This window comes from Hemitrygon akajei, chromosome 22 (genome assembly GCF_048418815.1).
Source record: "Hemitrygon akajei chromosome 22, sHemAka1.3, whole genome shotgun sequence".
Lineage (NCBI taxonomy): Eukaryota > Metazoa > Chordata > Chondrichthyes > Myliobatiformes > Dasyatidae > Hemitrygon > Hemitrygon akajei.
Genome location: NC_133145.1, coordinates 48057581 through 48081916, shown reverse-complemented (window position 1 = coordinate 48081916; position 24336 = coordinate 48057581). Strand labels below are relative to the sequence as shown.

At 40.4% G+C, this 24336-nt stretch overlaps 1 protein-coding gene across 1 annotated transcript in view; it reads right to left on the bottom strand.

The window, feature by feature from the left end:
* The window catches only part of LOC140714716 (transmembrane channel-like protein 7), a 55569-nt gene that overhangs the window by 15360 nt on the left and 15873 nt on the right, over positions 1-24336 (bottom strand). The window contains exons 6-10 of the mRNA XM_073026214.1: positions 19946-20085; positions 17953-18100; positions 16008-16181; positions 12494-12648; positions 1150-1273 (exon numbers count right to left, since the gene is read on the bottom strand). Coding sequence (XP_072882315.1) covers positions 1150-1273; positions 12494-12648; positions 16008-16181; positions 17953-18100; positions 19946-20085 — 741 coding nt within the window. The remainder of the gene's footprint in view (positions 1-1149; positions 1274-12493; positions 12649-16007; positions 16182-17952; positions 18101-19945; positions 20086-24336) is intronic.

Sequence of the window (24336 nt, the reverse complement as noted above, 5' to 3'; positions counted from 1 at the left end):
GGAGGGAAAGTGATAGAGTGCATCTGAGATTCACTCAGAACAGAAAAACAACAACATTAATTTATTTTGTATCCTGATGCAGAATCTTGAATCTTGATGCAGAAAAGTTGTTGCTTTTCTCCCACAGATGCTAATCAACCCACCAAGTTCCTCCAGCAGATTGCTTGCTGCTTCAGATTGTAGCACCTGTGGTCACTTGATGAGGCCCTCCGTTAGTCAGGGTCAACCTTGGATGTGTGCCCGAGCTGTCTATGTGATAGACAGCCAGGCAGTACAACAGGGAGGGCAAGCTGTTGCCCATGCAGTAGGCTCCCCCTCTCCGTGCAGCTGCTGAACCCAAAGGAACGCCAGAGACCGATACAGTTTGGCGGCAGCAGTGGGAGTTGCCAGTCAGCGTTGAACTCAACGTAGGACTGCTTTAGTGACCCCAGCTTCAGATTTTTCCTTGAGAATATCCTTTATTTTTATATAAAAGATATATCCCTTGTGGCCATTATTTGTCACCCTTCTACTGTTTCATCCCAAATTAATAGACTGGTTAGGCTGATTGTGCTCATGTCAATAATTCAATTGATGGACACTCAGATTTTTAGCACACAATCTAGATTAACGCATCAGTGCAGACTAAAAGGAGCAGATTTATTGGAGCTTATGTCTTTGAGGTAAAGGAATACCTTATGTTTTTAAGGTAGTTTCTCCAACCCCTCCCATTTCAGTGCAGGTAAAGTGTCCAAAAACATAATTTAAAGAACAATTGGATTGTTATCACACATAATAGATAGCAGCCCTCTCTTAATGAATGCTCCCTTTATTCATCTCTGTTGGTCATGGGGCAATTGGTTAGCATGATAAAGGTAACCGCATTTCCAAAATGAATCATTCCTTATAAACCAATTTGGCATTTCTTGATGATGTGACATGATGATATGCCAAAGCAAGTTATACCATATACTCTCAGGTCAGTGGTAATGACCTTGTTTCCACCAGATCTGCAAAGAGTTTACCAGAGAGAATGAATGCCACATGTGAACTTTTACTTTCTGTCCATTACATCACTAATCAAATCAGAAGTGTCCAGGAGTGCCTGATCAGACCTGTAATGCACCACTGAATTCTCTAATAATTCACTATTTGTGCCTTCTTATTCACCTGGTAATGTTTGTTGTAACCGCAGGCTTCACAATCCTTTTCATTTTTCCCATCAGTGCAGGTGATCTGCTGCCACAGAGAGAATACCAACATGCTCAGATTGGTCAGCCTTAAAAATATACACCTAGAGGGAATAAAAGAATTATAAGTTTAAACATGGCAGAAGTTATCAGTTCCTTTTTGGATGGCCATTTATTTTTGACTTTTCTCTTTTCTCTTGTGGTCCTGCTAAATACAATCTTCTGTTGCTGGGTAATATTATAAACCACTGGACCAATATTAATGCAAACAAGATGTTTTAAATATAAAAGGGGTTGGGGGTTTGATGTTGCTGTCACTGTTTTTTTGTTGTAGGGCAGTGGGGTTTGTGAAGTTCTAGCTGCCGTATTCTGGGTGAGGGATCTGTTCTTTTTTGTGTGAGCGAGGGGGTTGGGGGCTTGGGGTTTTATGTTCCAGCTGCCGTTTTCCATATGGGCGATTTGGTTTTGTTTCGGGGGGGGATTGGGGTTTGCGAATTTTGTTTCTTTTTCCTTCTCATACGGTGGGGGGAGGGGTTGATGTCTTTTCTTTCAACAGCACCTGTGGTTTATCTGTAGTTCGTGGCTATCTGGAGAAGACGAATACCAGAGTTGTATTATGCATGCATACTTTGAGGATAAAATAAACCTTTGAACCCTTAATGTCGTTAATATGTTGCAATCGGATCATTTATACCAGAGATTTTTATTGGATTTGTTTTAGCATCTCATGTTAAAAAAACTGGCATATGTTATAATTCAGCACCAGTGTCGGTAGCATAGTGCTTAGTGCGGTCACTTTTCAGAACCAACAACCCGAGTTCTTTTCTTGCTCCTGTCTGTAAGGAATTTGTATGATCTGCCCATGACCGTGTGGGTCTCCTCCGGTTGCTCCGGTTTCCTCCCACATTCCAAAGACGTATGGGTTAGCAGTTTAATTAGTTCCGTGGGTGTAATTAGGCAGCGGGGGCTTGTTGAGCTGGTAAAGGCCTGTTACTGTGTTTCATCTCTAAATATACTGCTCTGAAGTGTCAGCCTAGGGTTTTCATTTTCTAAAGTGGTCTTAAGACAGGAAGAAAAATTATCACCTACAAAAATTAATTGATAATGAACTATAGAAATAGGAAAAAAGCTCCCAGAATGTATTTAGTTTTCCACTGGCTTTTAGAATGAAAGCCACCAAACAAAGCTGTAAGCAATTTTACACAATTTTGCCAGTTCCATTTCTGATATTCCCAAGGTCACAACGGTGCAGGATAAAGATATTGCACCAAAATACTTAAGAACATATTGTCTAAAAGTTAGCGGGTACACAGTTATAGATGGCAATTAGTGTGGAGTACAGGGTAACGATCAGTAAATGCAAGAGCTGGCCTTGTGTCTTCCTGCCGTCCAGGGCTACACACTCTCAATCCAGGAGAGGGAGCTATACACTTGTACTTCCAATGTAGTATACTACATTTGATACTTTGTGATGAGGAAATCAAACGCAGGTTGAAAAGTGTTATGTTTTGAAACTCCAAAACATGAAACTAATTGAAAGGAAAACAACGGAGCTGAGAGATGCGAGTCTTTGTTCGGTTTATACTTTAAATGAGACTTGCACATATCACATGGTAGCGTCATGTGTTGATAATTCACTTATTTTAACATGCAACCTGTAATGAAATATTTAAAACAATATACTTAATCAAACAATATATTTACAATATTACTCAAATACTACCGAAATATTAAATACACAATGCTCCTTGCTGCTTAACTACAACTCAATATCGAATGCATCTCAACTTATACACATAGTATACCATAGAATACAGCTACTACACAGGTATCCACAGCATAGTAAGTTTTACATTGTCCCATTCAGGCTTAAAGATTTAATCGCTGTGCAGTCTGTCTTACTCTTGTAGGATAACATCTTTCCTGACAAGGGAGGTCACTCTGTTTGGCGGGTGAGACTTGTGGCTGTGAAGCAATCTCAGGTTCTGGGGCCTCCTCTGTGGTGGTTGTAGGAGTTGACTCTGAGACCGCAAGAAGTGGGTGTCACAGCCATGGCCACCTTTCTTCTCTAACTACTGACTCTGCTTTCCTCAGCTGATCAATGTGTCGTTTCCAGATGACGTCAGACGCAGTCTCCACTTTGGAGCAGAGTGGTCAGGTTCTGTTCCTAATCTTTCTGAGTACCCTCTTTGATCACCTCTGTAGTCCCTCGCCAGGGCTACTTGTCCTGGAGTGAAACATCGAACCTCCTCGTTTAAGGAGCCCTCAATTTGTCTCAGCCTTTTGTCCTGCAAACTCTTTCAGAGACTGGGTTTGAGAAGATCCGAGCATGAGTTTAAGAGATGACTCTGGAACATCATAGAAGGTGAGTTGTTGGTTGTGTAGTGTGCTGCATTACAATATACAAGGAGGAAATCAGCAAACTTTAGGTTCAGTGTGTAACTCTCGCTTCGGCGAGCAGCTTGATATAGGGGGTGATAGCCCCTGGCCCGGCCAAATGTCAGAAATCTTGTTTGGGTGGATGCTGCACGATGTGTCACCTGTTACAAATCAGTACCCCGAATAAACAAACAGTACACAACATGTGATTAAACGATTAAGCCCAAAAAGGGCCCAATCTTATGAAACAGTCTATTACGCGATGTTAGAGCTCAATGATAAGCCAATCGTCCACCATCAACCTCCTCCGATTGTCGCTGTCCTTCAGACCCTCGCTCCTCCAAGTCCACCCCGTCCGGCGGTATGTCAACTCTCTCCATTCGTGTCTTCTCTCCTCATCTCTTCCCAGCAAAAGACCGCGAAAATCTCTCTTCCAGCTCACAAGAAAGAACAACAGCAATCCAAACTCTGGGCAAACCTTTCTGCTAAGCCATTCATAGCTGGGTGATATGATGCAGATATAATATGTCTTATTCCACTCATTTTCAGGAACGACTGAAACCATTCCTCCACAAACTGTGTTTCAATGTTACTGACTAAGAGTTCTGTAACATTAGTCCTTGTGAAGAGGCTTCCCAACACATCAACAGTGTGCAAAGCTATTGGGAACACTTCTGGCCAATTTGTAGCTGCATCCACTACTACCAAGAAATTTGTGCCCATGAATTTGCTGGCAAAATCCACATTTATTCTCAGCCAGGACATTGCAGGCCGATCCCATCTTCTGGACGTGTTGGCATCCCACACAATGCATGGCAAGCTGCTCGATCTGCTGATCAGGCCGTCAGACAATGCTTTTATTTTAACCATGCCCAGGTTATCAGCATGTAGCTCCTCCAACACGTTAGCTCTCGGCTTGGATGGTACAACAACTCTCAATCCCCACACAAGGCAACCACCATCAAAGGTGTTAATCTTGGCACTGGTAAAAATGGGGGAACTGGACTTTTTGTTGCAGAATCCAGCCACTTTGGGTTGCCATGTAGACTTGAGACAGTCTGGTTTCCTTTTGGATCATCTCTGCTATAATAGGGAGATTTTCAATTTGCATTAATGAGAGTACGTCTAAAGGAGTGTCCTCTTTCATAAATGTTTCCACGTATTTTCTTTTACAACGATAAATGGAGCATTCCATCCACATTTTCATGCTCAGTCACACTCTTGAATTGATTCTTGTAATTGTGTCCTCCAAGAATCAGAACCCACTTCTGCTTTCATGCTGCTGCTGTTCCTGGAACATCCTTCTGTAGTTTGAAAATGTACGCTAGTGATTAATGACTAGTTATGAGAGTAAACTGTCTTCCATGGTTCAACCACTTTACATGCCAAACCAGACTCAAGGCCTTTCCGTTAATCTCAGTGTACATTTTTTTTTTGCAGTGTTAAGGGAATGTGATGCAAAGGCTCTGGGGTGTTCATTTCCATGACTCGTAACATGTGACGTGACTGCATCTACAAACCCCATTTCTAGAAAAGTTGGGATATTTTCCAAAATGCAATAAAAACAAAAATCTGTGATATGTTAATTCACGTGAACCTTTATTTAACTGACAAAAGTACAAAGAAAAGATTTTCAATAGTTTTACTGAGGAACTTAATTGTATTTTGTAAATATACACAAATTTAGAATTTGATGGCTGCAACACACTCAACAAAAGTTGGGACAGTTAAAATAAGATTGAAAAGTGCACAGAATATTCAAGTAACACCTGTTTGGAAGACTCCACATTAAGCAGGCTAATTGGTAGCAGGTGAGGTATCATGACTGGGTATAAAAGTAGCATCCATCAAAGGTTCAGTCTTTGCGAGCAAAGATGGGTCGTGGCTCACCCCTTTGTGCCAAAATTCGTGAGAGAATTATTAGTCAATTCAAAAGGAACATTTCGCAACACAAGATTGCAGAGAATTTAGGTCTTTCAACATCTATAGTACATAATATTGTGAAAAGATTCAGAGAATTCACAGACATCTCAGTGCCTAAAGGGCAAGGTCGGAAACCACTGTTGAATGCACGTGATCTTCGAGCCCTCAGGCGGCACTGCCTAAGAAACCGTCATGCTACTGTTACAATTATAGCCACCTGGGCTCGGGAGTACTTCGGAAAACCATTGTCACTTAACACAGTCTGGCGCTGCATCCAGAAATGCAACTTGAAACTGTATTATGCAAGGAGGAAGCCATACATCAACTCTATGCAGAAATGCCGGTGAGTTCTCTGGGCCCGAGCTCATCTCAGATGGACTGAAATACTGTGGAACCATGTGCTGTGGTCAGATGAGTCCACATTTCAGCTGGTTTTCGGAAAAAACGGGCGTCGAGTTCTCCGTGCCAAAGATGAAAACGACCATCCTGATTGTTATCAGCGAAAGGTGCAAAAGCCAGCATCTGTGATGGTATGGGGGTGCATCAGTGCCCACAGCATGGGTGAGTTGCATGTATGTGAAGGTACCATTGACTCTGAGGCGTATATTAGGATTTTAGAGAGACATATGTTGCCATCAAAGCGATGTCTCTTCCCGGGACGTCCATGCTTATTTCAGCAGGACAATGCCAGACCACATTCTGCACGGGCTACAACAGCGTGGATTTGTAGACACAGAGTGCGTGTGCTTAACTGGCCTGCTGCCAGTCCAGATCTATCTCCTATTGAAAATGTATGGCGCATCATGAAGAGGAGAATCAGACAATGGAGACCATGGACTGTTGAGCAGCTGAAGTCTTGTATCAAGCAAGAATGGACAAAATTTCCAATTGCAAATTTACTACAATTAGTATCCTCAGTTCCAAAATGATTACAAAGTGTTATTAAAAGGAAAGGTGATGTAACACAATGGTAAACATGCCTCTGTCCCAACTTTTGATGAGTGTGTTGCAGCCACCAAATTCTAAATTTGTGTATATTTACAAAATACAATTAAGTTGGTCAGTAAAATTATTGAAAATCTTTTCTTTGTACTTTTGTCAGTTAAATAAAGGTTCACGTGAATTAACATATCACAGATTTTTGTTTTTATTGCATTTTGGAAAATATCCCAACTTTTCTGGAAATGGGGTTTGTATACCAAAGCAAGCTTCACAGAAATATATGGATCATAATCTGAGTACACTGTCTGACATCACGTTTATCTTTTTGAAAGCTACTTCACACTGCTTTGTTCATTGCTATTTCTTCCTGATCTATAGTAACAAGTTCGAGTGGTGGAGCACAGTAGCCAGGTTTGGCAGAAAACTGCCGTGGTAATTGACAAATCCTAGAGATGACCACAACTGTGACATGTCCTTTGGTCTTGGGGCATCCAGCACTGCTTGAATTTTCTTAGCACACTTGTGTAACCCTTAGCATCAATGGTGTGACCTCAGTAAGTGATGTTTGGTTTAAAAAACTCACAATTGTTGTGTCATGCTCTTGGCCCATAATCTTATAATCTTTTTAACATTGTCTTGAGATTTTGGAGATGATCCTTGTCATTCTCACCAATAACACTGATGTCATCCAGCTAAATCTATTATAGCAATAAAGTCTTTTGCAGATGTTCATGGTGAGAAACACTTTGGACTCTTCTTCCATCTTCATCTGTCGGCAGGCCTCAGCTAAGTTCACTTTGCTGAAGTGTTTCTGTTCAGAAATGTTTCCAAAGATATCTTCTATCCTGTGTATTGATCTACTTTCAGTAACTAAACAATTTCTCAGTGCATCATTGTCTATTACTGAACTGACAATGCTCAGACAACTTCTTCTGCTCTGACATGTACGCTGAAATGGACTCCCCCTTCCTTTTGATTCAACTTATGAAACCTCAAGAGTTCAGCATCCAACAATGGTTTTGGTTATAAATGTTCCTGCATAACTTTCATGATATCAGCAAAGCTCAAGGTTTTGTTGGAGTTGTCAAATTTCTAAGCAAACTGTATGCCTTATACTCAATGCACTCAGCAAAACAGGTACTCATTTCACATTGGCTTCAAAGTACTGCTCAGTTAATTCAGTGTACATGAGCCAGTTATTCACTGAGCAATCAAACATGTCTATCCTTCTGATGTAGCTAGACATTTTTGCTTTTTTTTTTAATGCATCTGGAAGCTGCTAGATGCAAGATGGTGCCTGTGAACCATGGTGATATTCTGCAGGCTACATGCAATTCTTCTAAGTATACTTCTTTTGAATTGCTCTCACTGCAATCTGCAGCATTTAATTTCCCTTTAAGCAATGCACTTTTAAATCAATTTAATGATCTTCAGATTTTAGATCTTCTGAATGACTTGGTGGACCAAGCATGCATGGGACCTATAAATGGAAGAAGGCTCATCATTGCAGCTGGAATCAAGGCAAGGTGAGAGAGGGTGATCCAAACCAGGCTGAAATGCAGAGGGATGAGTCTCCCTCTACCCAGCATCTCATTAGTAAATATGCAGTCACTGGAGAACAAAATTGAGGACCTGAGGGCAAGTTTGCTGTATCGGAGAGAGATGAGAGATTGTTATGTTCTATGTCTGAGCAAGATGTGGCTTTCTCCCAGCATGTCAGATATAGCAGTCAGACCAGAGGGCTTCTCAATTCACTGAACAGACCAAACTACTTTTTCAGAAAAGGCAAAAGGTGGAGGTGTGTGCCTCCTGATAAACTCTTGGTGGTGCTCCAATGTGGCAGTTTTGTCGAACCTATGTTCCCCTGATGTTGAACACCTAATGGTCAAATGCTATCCATTCTTTTTACCTAGGGAGTTCTCCTCCATAATCGTGACTCCAGTTTACCTACCACTAATGACCGACTATAATCAAGTGTTTGAGATACTACATGATGCCATGTCCAAAAGAGAAACAGTCCATCCTGACATATTTCAAATCTTGTTTGAAGAAAATCCTGCCCATTACCATCAGCATATAATCTGTAACACCAGAGGTCCCAATACACTAGATCACTCTAATACTAAGATAAGGAATGCGTGCTGCTTCATGCCCTGATCGCATATCAGGAAAACTGATCTTTTGGCTGTCCTTCTCCGACCTGCATACAGGCAAGAGGCTAAAGAGCAAGGCCTTAAAGATTAGGACAACAATGAGGTGGTCATGGGGAGCAGAGGAATGGCTACAGAATTACTTCAAGTTGGTGAACTGGGCCGTGTTCAAGGACTCATCTGTGGATCTGAATGAATACACCGTGGTTGTCCCGGACTTTATAAAATCAGTTGTAGACGAGTGTGTCCCCACAAAATCATTTGGTCTTCCCCAACCAGAAGTCCTGGATGAACTATGAGATCTGCAATCTGTTGAGGGCTAGATCAGAGGCATTCAAATCTGGTAGCCAAGAAAGTTACAGAGGGCTAGGTACGATCTCTGAAAAGCCATGTCACCAGCAAAGTGACAATTCCAAACTAAACTTAAATCAATGAAGGATGCTCAACAGTTATGCAGGGCTATCACTTCTTATAAAGTAAAATCAAGTGACAACGGGGCTTCACTTCCAGATGAGCTCAATGCCTTCTATGCATGGTTTGACTATCAAAATATGGAGGAACCATCACAAACTCCTACACTCTCCAATGATCCTGTGATTTCAGTCTCCAATAATCCTGTGATTTCAGTCTCCGAGGCCAAAGTGCGGGCATCCTTGGGAGGGTGAACCCATGAACTACATCGAGCCCAGGTGGGGTACTTGTACAAGTATTAAAGACCTATGCTGATCAGCTTGATGGTGTGTTCATGGAGATCTTTACCCTCTCACCTTGGCAGACTGAGGTACCCAAATTCTTCAAACAGGCCTCAAATTAGACCAGTGCCTAAGAAGAACATGGTAACCTGCCTCAATGCCTATCATCCAGCAGCACTTATATCCACAGTGATGAAGTGCTTTGAGAGGTTGGTGATGAAACATATCAATTCCTCCCTGGAAAGAAATTAGGATCCACTCCAATTTGTCTACTGAGACACAGGACCCCCATCGGATGCCACCTCAATAGCCTTTCGCTCAATCCTGGAACATCTGGACAGCAAACATACATCAAGATGCTCTTTATTCACTACAGCTCAGCATTCAATACTATCATTCTCACAAAGCTAATCAAAAGCTTCAAGACCTTGGCCTCAATACCTTTTTGTGCAATTGGACCCTTGAGTTCTTCACTTCCAGACCCCAATAAGTTCAGATTGCTAACAACATTTCCTCCACTATCTTCCTCAGCACAGGTACATCACAAGGCTGTGTGCTTAGCCCCCTGCTCTATTCGTTGTACTCTTATGATTCTGTGGTGAGGCACAGCTTCAACTCCATTTTCAAGTTTGCTGATGACTTCAATGTTATTGGCCGAATCAAAGGTGATGACAAATCAGCAATAGGAGGGAGACTGACAATCTGGCTGAGTGGTGCCATAACAACAACCTCATTACTCAATGTCAGAAAGACCAAGGAGATTATTTTTGACTTCAGGAGGAGGGAACAATAGGTCCATTAGCTAGTCCTCATCGGAGGTTTAGGAACTGAGAAGGTCAGCAGCATTAAATTCCTCAGTGTTATAATTTCAGAGGACCTGTCCTGGGCCTAGCATATAAGTGCAATTACAGAAAAAACAAGACAGTACCTCTACTTTCTCAGGAGTTTGTGAGGATTCAGCATGACATCTAAAACTTTGACAAACTGCTATAGATGTGTGGTGGAGACTACATTGACTGGCTGCATCATAGCCTAGAATGGAAACACCAATGCCCTTGAACAGATAAAAAAAAGTAATGAATTTGGACCAGTACATCACAGGTAAAACCCTCCCCACTGTTGAGTACATCTACATGGAGCATTGTCACAGGAAAGCAGCATCCATCACCAGGGACCCCGCACACCCAGGTCATGCTCTCTTCTCAGTGCTGTCATCAGGAAGAAGGTACAGGAGACTCAGGACGCACAACACTGGGTTAAGAAACAGTTATTACCGCTTAACCATCAGGCTCTTGAACCAAAAGGGATAACTTCACTCAGCTTCACTTGCCTCAACACTGAAATGTTCCCACAACCTATGGATGCACTTTCAAGGATTCTTCATCAAATGTTCTCAATATTTATTGTTTATTTATTTATTATTATTTCTTTCTTTTATTATTTGCACAGCTTGTTATCTTTTTCACACTGGTTGAACACCCAGTTGGTGCACTCTTATATTGAAATTATTATGGCTATTATTCTATTCTGGATTTATTGAATATGCCTACAAGAAAATGAATCTTAGGGCCGGAAATGGTGAGATATACATACTTCCATAATAAATTTATTTTGATAATAAAATTTTTGGTGATAATAAATCAGATTCTGATTCCTTGTTTTATTCATGAGTTGATACCACCTTTTCAGCCAGTACCACCACAATTTGTCTCATTGAATACCTCTTCCATTCCACCCCATTTCAGACCAACCCATTTGTTCATCAGGACTAATTGAAGAGTTGTCCTTGTTACCCCAACCAGGACTGAGTAACAGCATATGCAGGGGATCCTACCTAGAACTTTCTCGGTCCAAAAGCCCTTTTACTCTGGCCAGCAAAAAGCTGGATATTCTTGAAATTTTTAACACTTGCGTAATAACTGTATTATTTTTTGTTGATAATTTTTCTTCCCCTCATAACATCATTTTTAGGATTTAAAGATCTAGGCGGACACATCAGTGCATGACCTAGTGGGTGCTGAATTATTACATGTCACTTTCTAACATGAGATGTTAAAACAAAAACCTCTTTACTGCTAACTGAGCAGTAATACAATTCTTCCAGCATCTTCTTCAATATTTATCTAACAACTGCACTATTATAAGTTAATTGTTCTTCACACTTATCAACATTATAGCACTAAATTACTTTCAAAATTAATTCATTAGTAATGAAGCATTTGAGAACATTCTGAGTGTATAAAATGCTCTGTGGAAAAATTATTTCTTTTCCGTTCAGTACTGTTGTGTTGTAGCTTCACTTAGGGACCACAGAGTTCACATATTACAGGAAGTTTTGACACAGAAGGCCATTCATCCAAGGGGGTCCATACTATCCAAAAGTTGAGCTGTTGATCACTCCCATTTCAAAGCTATCAATTATGTCCTTATGGGCTCAGGCTCTTCAGTAAATTTTAAATATGTGGTTATTTCTACCATTCCCTCAGGCATAAGTAAATAACAGAAGTAGTTTTCCATTGCCTTCTTCTGGGCAGCGTCTTTACAAGATAGTTGATCCCAGCCGTTATCAATCCTCTTTAGAGATTGTCTGCTGGTGTGAGTGGTCGCATAACCAGGATTTGTGATATGCACCAGCTGCTCATACAACTTCACGTGACCCTGATTGAGGTGGGGGAGGGGGACGTAGCTAAGCAGATACTACATCTTGCCAAAGGGTGACCTTCAGGAAAGGAAAGGAGCACTGCAGATCCATCACACCACCCACTTCCAAGAGTATATAGGTTATTCCTGCTAATCCCATTCAGGCTTCACAGAATTTCAGATTCCACAACTAATTTCCACTTATTCTGCTTCATTATAAGCGTTAACATGTTCCAAACCAAATGATTTAGACCATCATGGAAGCGAATGATACAAACATGGTATCCAAAATGAAATTAGTTGGATAATATTTGCACCAAAAAAATGACTTGTTACAAACTTGTAAAGAATAGACTCAATATATAAAGTACAACACATTGCATTTTCAGTCACTTTTAAGATTCTGCCAAATGAGTCTCAGACTGACAATATTTTATTTAGTGATACAGCATGGTAACTGGGCCCTCCGGTCCAACAAGTCGATCCTGCCTAATCACAACAAAGCGACCAATTAACCTATTAACCCAAAAGTCACATCATTAATAAAATATATTTAATCACAGATTTAATTGTCAAGAAAAGCAGATAGAGAGTTTACCTGATTAATATCAAATTGATTTCAGTGTTTGGTGGATACTCTTCATATCGGATAATTACCCAAAATAAGTATGGCAGAAGAATGTTGTTAAGGGTGAGGATTAAAGATGGAAGATATTCCATGAAGAATTCCGTGATAAATGCAAATCTCCCCGGCTAGAAGAAAGAAAGATTTAATATATACATAGATACCTGGAGCTATAACTTTTCCCAGGACTAGTGGTACCAGTCCTCCACGTTTTCAAATCCTTATATAAGATCACTTTGATTCAGAATTCCAATATTCCAAATGGCACAAACCCAATGGAAGGGGAATTAAAATTTCACTGGGAAAGGGATAGCCAATTCAGGCAAAGATCAAAGAAAATGAAGACTAAAAAACTAAAGTGGCATTGGTGTTATAGCCACACCGTAGGTTCCCTTGCCTTCTCTCATCTGAGTTTCGGAGCCAAAGAAACTCAATGGTCACTTTAGGTCTACAGGGCCACAAGCCCAACTTTGAGAAATGGATCAAGATTTTCTTACAGCTATGGAGTGAGCTACAATTGCTTTTGGCAAAAAAATTGTGTATTGTAGCTATTGGCTCCACTTCACTGTGGGTTTTTTTCTTTTGGATTCATACTGGGTGGTAACACACTTCCTGACTTGCTATGACATTTGACCAATTTTGACAGCAGCTTTCAGCTAGCCAGGACACCAGAGATTCTAGAATTTCTATGTACAAGTTCATTAATCTAACAAGTTGTTACCCAAGGATCAAGGCATTTCAGGTGTTTGCAGTTACATTTCTGATATTAAGTGCTCTTCCAATACACAACTTCACTCAACTTTCCTTTGTGCTGTTGAAGACAAACTAATCTACACACAGTGACCACTTTATTAGATCCACCTGTACACCTGTTCTTTAATGCAGTTATCTCATCAGCCAATCATGTGGCAGTGATTCATTGCGTAAAGCATGCAGACATCGTCAAGATGTTCAGTTGTCGTACAATCAAAAATCAGAATAGGGAAGAAATGTGATCTAAGTGACATTGACCATGGAATGATTGTTGGTGGCAGAGGGGTGACTTGAGTATCTCAGAAATAGCTCATCTTCTGGGATTTTCATGCAGAGTTTACAGGGAACAGTGAGAAAACTAAAAGAAAGTGCAGTGATCTGACGGTGAAAATGCCTTGTTAATGAGAGAGATCAGAGGAGAATGGCCAGACTGGTTCAAGTTGACAGGAAGGTGACAGTTACTCAGCTAAGCACATGTTATAGCATTGGTGTGCAGAAGAGCACATCCATACCTAGTACCTAACAAAGTAGCTACTGAGTGTATATTTTCTCCTATGTTCTACCTGTTCCATCTTCAGGGTGTGTATCTCACTTTCATTTCTTCCTGTTTTTATTTCCCTGTTGCTATTTTTGCCGATGAGGTGCCAGAGGATTGGTTCTTCCGCTATTTAAGAAGGGTCTGAAAATTAATTATATGCCAGTGAGCCTGACATCAGTAGTGGGAAAGTTATTGGAAGATATTCTAAGGGACCGGATATATGAGTATTTGAAGAAGACATGGAGTGATGAAGCATAGTCAGTGTGGCTTCATGCTTGGTAGGTCATATCTAACCAATCTTATAGAGTTTTTCAAAGAATTTACCAGGAAAGTGGATTAAGGCGAGGCAATGGATGTTGGCTTCATGGACTTTAGCAAGGCATTTATGAAGGTCCCGCACGGGAACTTGGTCAAGATGGTGCAGTTGCCCGGCATTCAGAATGAGGTAGTAAATTGGATTAGACATTGGCTTTGCGGGTGAAGCCAAAGAGTGGTAGTAGATGGTTGCCTCTCTGATTGGAGGCCTGTGACTAGTGGTGTGCTGCAGGGATCAGGGCTGAGTCCATTGTGGCTTGTCATTCATATCAGTGATCTGGGTGATAATGTGGTTGACTTGATCAGCAAATTTGTGGATGACACAAAGATTGGAGGTGTGATGGACAGTGAGGAACACTATCATGGCTTGCAGTGGGATCTGGATCAGCTGGGAAAATGGGCTGAAAAATGGCAGGTGGAATTTAAAGCAGACAAGTGCGAAATGTTGCACTTTGGTAGGACCAACCAGGGAAGGTCTTACATAGTGAACGACAGGGCACTGAGGAGTGTGGTAGAACAAAGGGATCTGGGAATACAGGTCCATAATTGTGGTGAGCTTGATTTCAATGCTTGAGAGAAGTTTACATGGATGGTAGGGGTATGGAGAGCTATAATCCTAGTGCTGATTGATGGGATTAGGCAGTTTAAATGACTCAGCAGGGGCTGGATGGGCTGACGGTCCTGTTCTTGTGCTGTACTTTTCTATGACTCTATGAAAATATTTACACTGTGTTTTGAAGTTAAATCCCAAACTTAATATTGAATAGGGCAATTTTGAGCTTTTCAGTCAGGTCAATGGGACTAGGCAGAAAAATGGTTTGGCACAGCCAAGAAGGGCCAAAAGGCCCGTTTCTGTACTGTAATGTTCTATGACTATAACTGTTTAATTCATAAATTAACTAAAAGTTTTAATTATTTAAATTAATACTTGTTTTACAGCACTTAAGCATATTGAATCACACAAATAAATCATTACTTATCTAGACATTTAAGAATTTAATTCTTTAGAGAATTATGCCCTTATACTTATTACCTGATGACAACAGATTGCACCTTCCAGAAATTTTGTGGCTATTTCTATCTTTCTGGGTTATCTTACTGTATTTTGTAAACACAACGGATTTTTATCCCTTGATTTTGCACAATTGTCAAAAATTGAATGAAGCATCATAACTACATTAAACTGAAGAGAACCAGTTGGACTGACCAGTATTATATAGTTAGTGGCTTAAGTGGAATGTGGATGAGATTCAGGAACTTTTAGGAAATATTAATAACAAGGCTCGTACACACTTATTTGTCTACTTGCACTGCACTTCCTCTGTAACAGTGACGTAAAGTTCTCTGTTCTATTTACCGGTAAATTCTTAATTTTTGCAGATGTGTTTAAAAATGGATTGGGCTTGAACTTGCCACCAAATGAAGCTAGTGAAGTGACGATCTTAGGTAAGACAGGTAAATTCACAAGGGAGAAAGGATTAAAGAGTGATCGAGCACAAATGGTCTTGTTTTCAGGTGCTTATTCTTTTATATATTACAATACAGGTCAAGTCCATCCCAGCTACTGAAAGGACAATCCAGATTTGCTTCTTATTCCCCAATGTCCTTGCAACTTAACCTCTTTCACGTACAAATCAACTATCTTATTTTAGAATTAATTTGTCGTTTACCTACACTAAGGGTTAATTTACAGCAGTCGATTAACTCATGAACATGTCTTTGTATTGTGTGAGGAAATTAACCCACATGTTTACAAAGGAAATGTGCAAATCCCACCCTAATACCTCCCAAAATCAGGAATGAATCTGGATCCTCGGGACTGTGGATTTATATGCTTGTAACATAATCATTCAATGTTCTTTAACTTTATCTATTGCTCACCTTCCTCTGGAAATTCTGAGATGATTTTGTGGCTTGATAAATGATGTAGAAAGCTCCAGTCAAAACAATCATGATAAACAAATTGAGCAAAAAGCGGATGAAGTAAAGAATTGCTCTCTCCCTTGTGGTTCGTTCTGCTTTTCTCCTCTTGTATGCTTGCTCTGCTAAGTCAATCTAGTTAAAACAAAAAAATTACAAGGCATGGCACTTAATTAACTTTGAATATTTAAAGTTTAATCAGCAGTTTACACATTATCTTAAATATCTCATTAGAGTGCAGTTACTGGCCATAACATCAGTTGAAATCTGCTTTACTTTGAGAAACTGGAGAAGTTTCGTAACAGGATGAGAGTGCAATTATTAAGAAAGCATGACAGTGCCTTTACTTCTTTAGCAGTTTGTGAAGATTTGGAATGACATCGAGAACTTTGATGAATTTCTTCAGATGTGTAGTGGAGAGTATATTGACTGGCTGCATCACACCCACACCCATGCCCTCGAAAGGAAAATCCTACAAAAGGTAGTGGATATGGCCCAGTGCATCATGGGTAAAGCTCTTCCCACCACTGTCGCAGGAAAGCAGCATCCATCATCAGGGACTTTCACCACCCTAGATGTGTTCTCTTCTCACAGATGCCATCAGGAAGGAGGCACAGGAGCCTCAGGACTCACACCAATAGGTTCAGGAACAGTTATTACCCCTCAACCATTAGAGTCATGAAACAAAGTGGATAACATCACTCAACTTCACTTGCCCCATCATTGAAATGTTCCCACAACCAATGGACTCAGTTTCAATGGCTCTTCATCTCACGTTCTTGATAGTTATTGCTTGTTTATTTATTACTTTTTGTCTTATTTTGTATTTGCAAAGTTCGTTGTCTTTTGAACACTGGCTGAAGACCTAGTTGGTGCCATCTTTCATTGATTCTATTCTGGTTATTATTCTATGGATTTAATTGATATGCCTGAAAGTAAATGAATCTCAGGTAATAAATTTACCTTGAATTACCAATAAACCAATTACTGATGGCCTTAATAGAATCTGGTTAAACTTAACAACTATTAATATTTAATCAGTAGCTCAGATTCCTGGATCCATTTCTGCTGTTATAAAGTTCTTCATTTGAGAAGCATTAGTTGTATAAAACATTAGTGAATTGTTTCATTGAAAGCAAGTTTATACATCACTCATTTGGACACAGTTCTGGGATTCATATGACAGAAAAGATGTCAAGGCTTTAAAGAGGTACAAAGAGATTTCCTTGATCAATTAGCAGGGAGTTTGTACTTCAAGCCAATCTATGGATATTTTCCTTATAACAAAGAAAAGGAATTATGGGTGGCTTGGACTTTGTTGGTTGCTATATGATTCCAACTGCATCATAGCAACAGCAGCTTGTTGACATCATGTATTTCAGAGAACAATAGATAATATTAGTTATTCAATCTGATGAAGTCACATTGCTGGAAACAGCCTTGAATGATCTACTCATTTCATCAATAAGAGGTGAGCCAAGTCATCACTGAATTGACTATCTAATATTTATACCATCCCTTATGCTGTAACTACCAAGAATTATTTATGGCATTGATTGTCTCTTTGAGTAATTTGTGGATTAATGCATAAACAAACGATATCACAGACAGAAACAGTGTAGACTGTGATGTATGGCTTAATGACTCCAATAACAAATGGAATTAATGTAGTGTAAATGGGTAGTGTAATAGTCAGCACTGCCATGATGGCTAAATGGCCTATTTTCATGCTGCAACTCTTCATATGTTAATGACTCTAAATGGGTACAAAACCACAATGGAGAAGATCACAATTTTGGAGCAAAACAGTTTATGCTTGTTCCAAATGAACTCGTGAACAACTCGAGAGTGTTCACTTAAAAGATTACAATGGTATGGTTACATGTGATCGATAGGGTTCCAATACCTTCAGTTCATTCACAATGCTCTGGTGCTTCAGTTCAGCCGTGGCGTTTTCCTTTATACAAAAATCCCAGAGAGTGAAGATCTTGGCACTTTGTCTGGATTTGTAATTATCCTCGTGCATACTCTCTTGTTTAAATCTATTCACTGTCCTGCGAAGACATACCCATCGCATTTTTGAGAGCACTTATTTTCACAGTCTACTACATGTTTAAGCTCAAGACTGCCACATCATTGTGTTCAATGATGTTCTGTTTTTCTTCTGAGTTTCCCATTGCTTATGCATCTTCTTATTACTTTTAATATATTTTTTGTAAAGTTAACAACTGGAAAAGACCAGTAGAATACTACCACCAGTAAATCTGCAGATGCTGGAAATCCAAAGCAACACACACAAAATGCTGGGGAACTCAGCAGGTCAGGTAGCATCTATGGGAAACCGGTAAACAGTCAACGTTCCTGGCTGAGTAGAGTCAGTAGAATACAACCACACATCTTTCAATTTCTCAAATTCCAATGAAATTGCATCTCAGGAGTAAGATTGTGCTGAATGGAGTAAATGCCCCTTGGAGATCATTCGTAGATGACAAACCATTGAATAACTTGTTCATTTCACATGACCTTTCACCTCCTTTGAAATAACTCTGCCTCGGGGCATAGTAATAAATTCCACAGCTGTAGTCTAAGCATTTGAACCCAGGTTTCTGGATTGTTGGCCCCTGGATAAATAGTCCAGTCACTTACTGCTTCACCACACTCTACCAGTGAATCAAAGCTTTATCAGCACTGATGGAATGAAGCCATCCCGGGGCATTATATGGATGTTCCGCTTCTCGCAATGAAATAATATAATATTAACACCACCAAATCTGCTCAGAACTGCAACAACATGCTGTGACCATTTATCAGAAACATCCCAACTTTACAACAATTTAGGAGAGCTTTTCTACAGATTTCACAGTTAAATTGTGACATTGGTCTGTTCCAGGATTGGATTTGTTGCCCCCTTTCAAAAAAATGTTTCAGATCTCTCTAATATACTTGACAATTAAAGACAACTGCTAGTTCATGTGTGTTTAATAAATTATCTTTAAATGATGCCTATTAATTGTTTCCTCTTTAGAAAACTTCTTTGACTTCCAAAGTTCTATCTTTGCCCATTCTCTTCAATGAAATCATAAATGGAACTTAATATTGGCCTCCTCTACTACCACAGGATGAAGGAGCAACATCTTGTGTTCCATCTGAGTAGCCCCCAGCCTGACAGCATGAACATCGATTTCTCTAAATTCTAGTAACATCTCCCCACAACAACTTTGTCCCTCTATTTTCCATTCTAGTTCTCCTCTTACCCCCTTCTCCTCACCTACTTATCACCTCCCTCTATTGCTGCTCCTCCTTCTCTTGCTCCAATGGTCCACTCACATCTCCTATCATTTTCCTTATTCTTCTGTCCTTTTCCTTTCACACCCATCACCTCCCACATTCTCACTTCATCTCCCCCCCCCCCCCCACCAACCCACTAACCTCTCTCTTCACCTGGCTTCACATACCACCTTCTAGCTTGTACTCATTCCACTACCCCCACCTTCTTATTCTGGCTTCTTCTCTCTTCCTTTCCAGCCCTGGTGAAGGCTCTCAGCCTGAAATGCTGACTCTTTATTCCTCTCATTGATGCTGTCTGACCTGCTGCGTTCCTCCAGCATTTTGTGTGTATTATTCTGGATTTTCCGTATCTGCATAATCTCGTGTTTCTGAAAATTATTTTTCCCATTTGAAAGGTTCTTCAGAAAGAAGAATGGTCTTGCTATGATATATGAATTGGTACATTGTGCATTTGCAAGAAACAAATGGGCAATGGGATAAAGTTTGTTATCCCACTACATCTTTGAGCTTCATTTTCATGATTGCAACGTTTACCTCATTTCTTAAACTGTATTCTCATTAAGTAACAAGTTTAAAATAAGAACAATATAAAGGGTAAAGGAAAATCAAACCTCTTTACAATCCAGCAAAGACAGAATAGGAAATAGAAGACTATGGTCAGCAGATAAGCCAAGGAAGGGTTATAGTTCAAGCCCTTGTACATTCCAAATTTATAATGCCCATAGAACATATAGGAATCTTCTATGAATCCCTGAAAAAAGAAAAATATTAATAGCATTAAAAGGGATCTATTTAAAGACTTTTTTTTCCCTAATTTTAAAAGTTAAGTTCTGATGCTGATTTCCACTCTCAGACTGTACCTTGATATTTCAGTTGATAACTGAACTTCAAGTTCTGGCTAATTGTGGTAAGAACACCAATTGTACAGCTTCAACACCAACAAAACTATATCTTATGTTTGCATTTCCATCCACCCTCCTGATTGCTCACCCTACAAGCTATCAATTACCAAGTTTGTTTTATTAATGTGCATTTCCTACCTCCTTCCTAACTGCTGCACCAATGCTGAAGGCTTTGTCTATTCAAGAGGGGCAATTTCCCAAAAGCTAGACTTTTGTTTGCCATCAAAGAAAATTCTTTATTTAACAGTGACTGAGCTGCATTCATCTCTCACTCCCATCCATTGGACCCTCTGCCCCCATACGCCCACTCAATGTTCTTTTAATCCCAGCATGGCCTTGTCTTTTCATACTCCTGCAAACTCTTTCATACAATGTGCCATTTCACACCCACTCTATTTCCCAATGTGCTATTATCAAATGTTGGTGAATATCTTCATCCACTCTCAGTAAGGAGTTTTGCATTCTCTTATCAAACTTGTCATGGTGCCCCTCTTTCTCCCCATCTAAAGTTTTGTGAAAGCATAACCAACTCTTCAGTCATCTTTTCTACCACTTTTCCTAATTTATGCTACCCATTTGCTGAAGATTTTCAGGGTTGCTTAACAATATTAAAGTCCCATTTTGCTAATTATGTTGATAAAATTGAGTTGAACAAAAGCATCTTATAGCAAATTATCTCATTCTTAGTGCCATTCAAATGCTTGGTAGTGGAGAATGTAATTAAAATACAAAACACTTTGTAAAATTGTAAACTCTATTTATTTGTATTATTTACAGGATCCAAATGAATGCTAACAAATTTAAATCAGTTATTTTAAACTACATAATTAGATCCATTCAGGGATAAGTTGAACACATTTCATCATTGAGTCAAGTAGATAGAGTTAACCTCTTTCTGTGCATGTCTTACTGACCACAACATTTTATTGTTCATGAACTATTGGCCCTCAGAAAGTAGAAAATAAAGTTAACAGCAGCACATTTCTCATGTTTAAAAGAATGTGAATTGATATAATTTAGCTATCAAGATCAGCATTAGTAGAGCTTTCTGACCAGGCTCCCTTATTACACTAGTCACTGGCTAACTAATGCATGCATATTATCTGTTCAAAACCTGTCCGCTAATGATCCCTGGCACATGTGGCTGGGCATTACTGACTACGCAAGGAGAAACAGCAGCAACTGTACTAGTGACACCTCCCTCCCTGATGCTCTAAACTACTTCAATGCATGCAACACATCGCCGGTCTCCAAAGCTACCACCCTCTCAGGAGAGCTGCCACTGTCTGTAACAGCAACAGATGAGAGAAGGACTCTGCAGAGAGTCAATCCCTGCAAAGCGGCCAGGCCAGACAACATCCCAGGTTGAATACGGAGAGGATGCGCACACCAGCTCACTGACATCTTCAACACTTCACTCATCCATGCTGCTGTCCCCACATGCTTCACCTCAGCCACCGTCATCCCTGTACCAAAGAACTCTACACTATCAGAATTGAATGACTGCCATCCGGTGGTACTGACACCGATCATCAAGAACTGCTTTGAATGGCTGATAATGGCACATATATAAAAAACTCCATCCCTGCCACATTGGACACTCACCAATATGTTTACTGACAGAATCGCTCTATGACAGATGTTAGAGCATTGGTCAAGCATCTGGCCCTAACACATCTAGAAAACAAGGAGACTCATGTCAGAATGCTGTTTCTGGATTGTAGTTTGGCATTCAAAACTATTGTCCCACAGACCGTGATGAACAAGCTCATACCCCTTGATCTAAATATGCCACTGAGCAACTGGGTGTTGGAGTTCCTAATGAACAGACCTCAGAAAGTCAGGATTCACAACTGCTCCTCTCTCCCTATCATCCTCAATACGGGTGACCCTCCAGGGCTGTGTGCTGAGCCTATTGCTGTACACTTTGCTTACACGTGACTGCACGGCAAACACCCAAGTAATCACATTGTCAGGTTGGCCAAGGACACGATAGTGGCAGGGCTCATCACCAACAATGATGAGATGGCCTACAGAGAGGAGTGGAAGAGCTTGAGGCCTAGTGCCAGGCAAATAATCTCTTCCTCAATGTCAACAAGACAAAGGAGATGGTTATTGATTTCAGAAGAACTCATACAACTCACACCCCTCATGGTCACAGAACACAATTTGTACAATCAGGAAAGCTCACTAAAGCCTCCACTTTCTGAGGAGGCTGGAGAGAACTGGACTATGCACATCCATACACACATCATTCTACAGATGTGCAGTAGAGAGCACTCTAACAAGCTGATCACTGCACGGCATGGAAACTGCAGTGTGGTGGATAGGAAGGCTCGACAACGGGCAGTCAAAATTGCCCAACACATCATCAGCACCAGCCTACCTGCCATCAAGGACATATATACAAAAAGGTGCCAGAAAAGGTCTAGCAACATCATAAAGGATTCCACCCACCCTGCTCATGGACTGTTTGTCCCACTCCCATCAGGGAAGAGGCTACATAGCAACCATGCCAGGAAAACCAGACTAGGCAGCATCCTGGTAAATCTCCTCTGTACCCTTTCCAAAGCTTCCACATCCTTCCTATAGTGAGGCAACCAGAACTGGACACAGTGCTCCAAGTGTGGCCTAACCAGAGTTTTATAGAGCTGCATCATTATATCGCAACTCTTAAACTCTATCCCTCGACTTATGAAAGCTAACACCCCATAAGCTTTCTTAACTACCCTATCTACCTGTGAAGCAACTTTCAGGGATCCGTGGACATGTACCCCCAGATCCCTCTGCTCCTCCACACTACCAAGTATCCTGCCATTTACTTTGTACTCTGCCTTGGAGTTTGTCCTTCCAAAGTGTACCACCTCACACTTCTCCGGGTTGAACACCATCTGCCACTTCTCAACCCACTTCTGCATCCTATTGATGTCTCTCTGCAATCTTTGACAATCCTCTACACTATCCACAACACCACCAACCTATGTGTTGTCTACAAATTTGCCAACCCACCCTTCTACCCCCACATCCAGGTCGTTAATAAAAATCACGAAAAGTGGAGGTCCCAGAACAGATCATTGTGGGACACCACTAGTCACAACCCGCCAGTCAGAATGTATTCCCTCCACCACGGCCCTCTGCTTTCTGCAGGCAACCCAACTCTGAATCCACCTAGCCAAAATTCCCTGAAACCCATGCCTTCTGACTTTCTCAATAAGCCTACCGTGTGGAACCTTGTCAAAAGCCTTACAGACTCCTCTGTGTCTGACATCACTTTAGGGATGTAAAGCCTATCAATGTATATAAGCTATCTTACGTATTTATATTTATTGTTTTTTTATTATTATTGCATTCTTTTTCTTATTGTGGATTACTTTTGTGCTGCAACGGAGCCAGAATGACAATCATTTTGTTCTCCTTTACATTTGTGTACTGGAAATGACATTAAACTATTTTGAATCTTAAATTCTACCATAAGAGAATAGACCAACTGATTATAAATAAAAGCAGAGAATGCTATAAATACCAAGCAGATCAGACAGTGCTTGTGAAGAGTTTCAGAGCTAATATTTCAATTGATAGATTTCCATTGGAGAAGATTTAGAAATTTACCAGACAGTTCATTCTCCTACATTGCCAACATCTTCAGTGTGATTCCACCAAAAAATATATCCACCCTTCTCCTTTCACCTTTCTAGACTCTTCATATCATCCTGATCTGCTCCCTAAACACCTTGAATTACTCTTCGCTTTCCCTCGGCACTCATCAGCACAAATGTAGGTAGCATAATTCTGTCCTTTACGTCTCTCCCTTCCCAGCACACAACATTCCCCTTACTAACGTACATCACTGAATTTGATAAACTGCTTATAATGACTTGTGGGGGCAGATTTTGTGTAACATTCCTATTCGGTTCGTAAGTATGGCACTGCATTTTGGATGTCCTTTCACTTCAATTTTCTGCCCAGCTCTCATTCTGGCATCTCTGTCCATCTCTACCAAACTGTTCCAATGAAGCTGAATGTCAGGTCACTGCTTCATCTTTCATTTAGATACATTACAATCTACTGAACTCAACACTGAGGTTCATATTAGTGTAGTG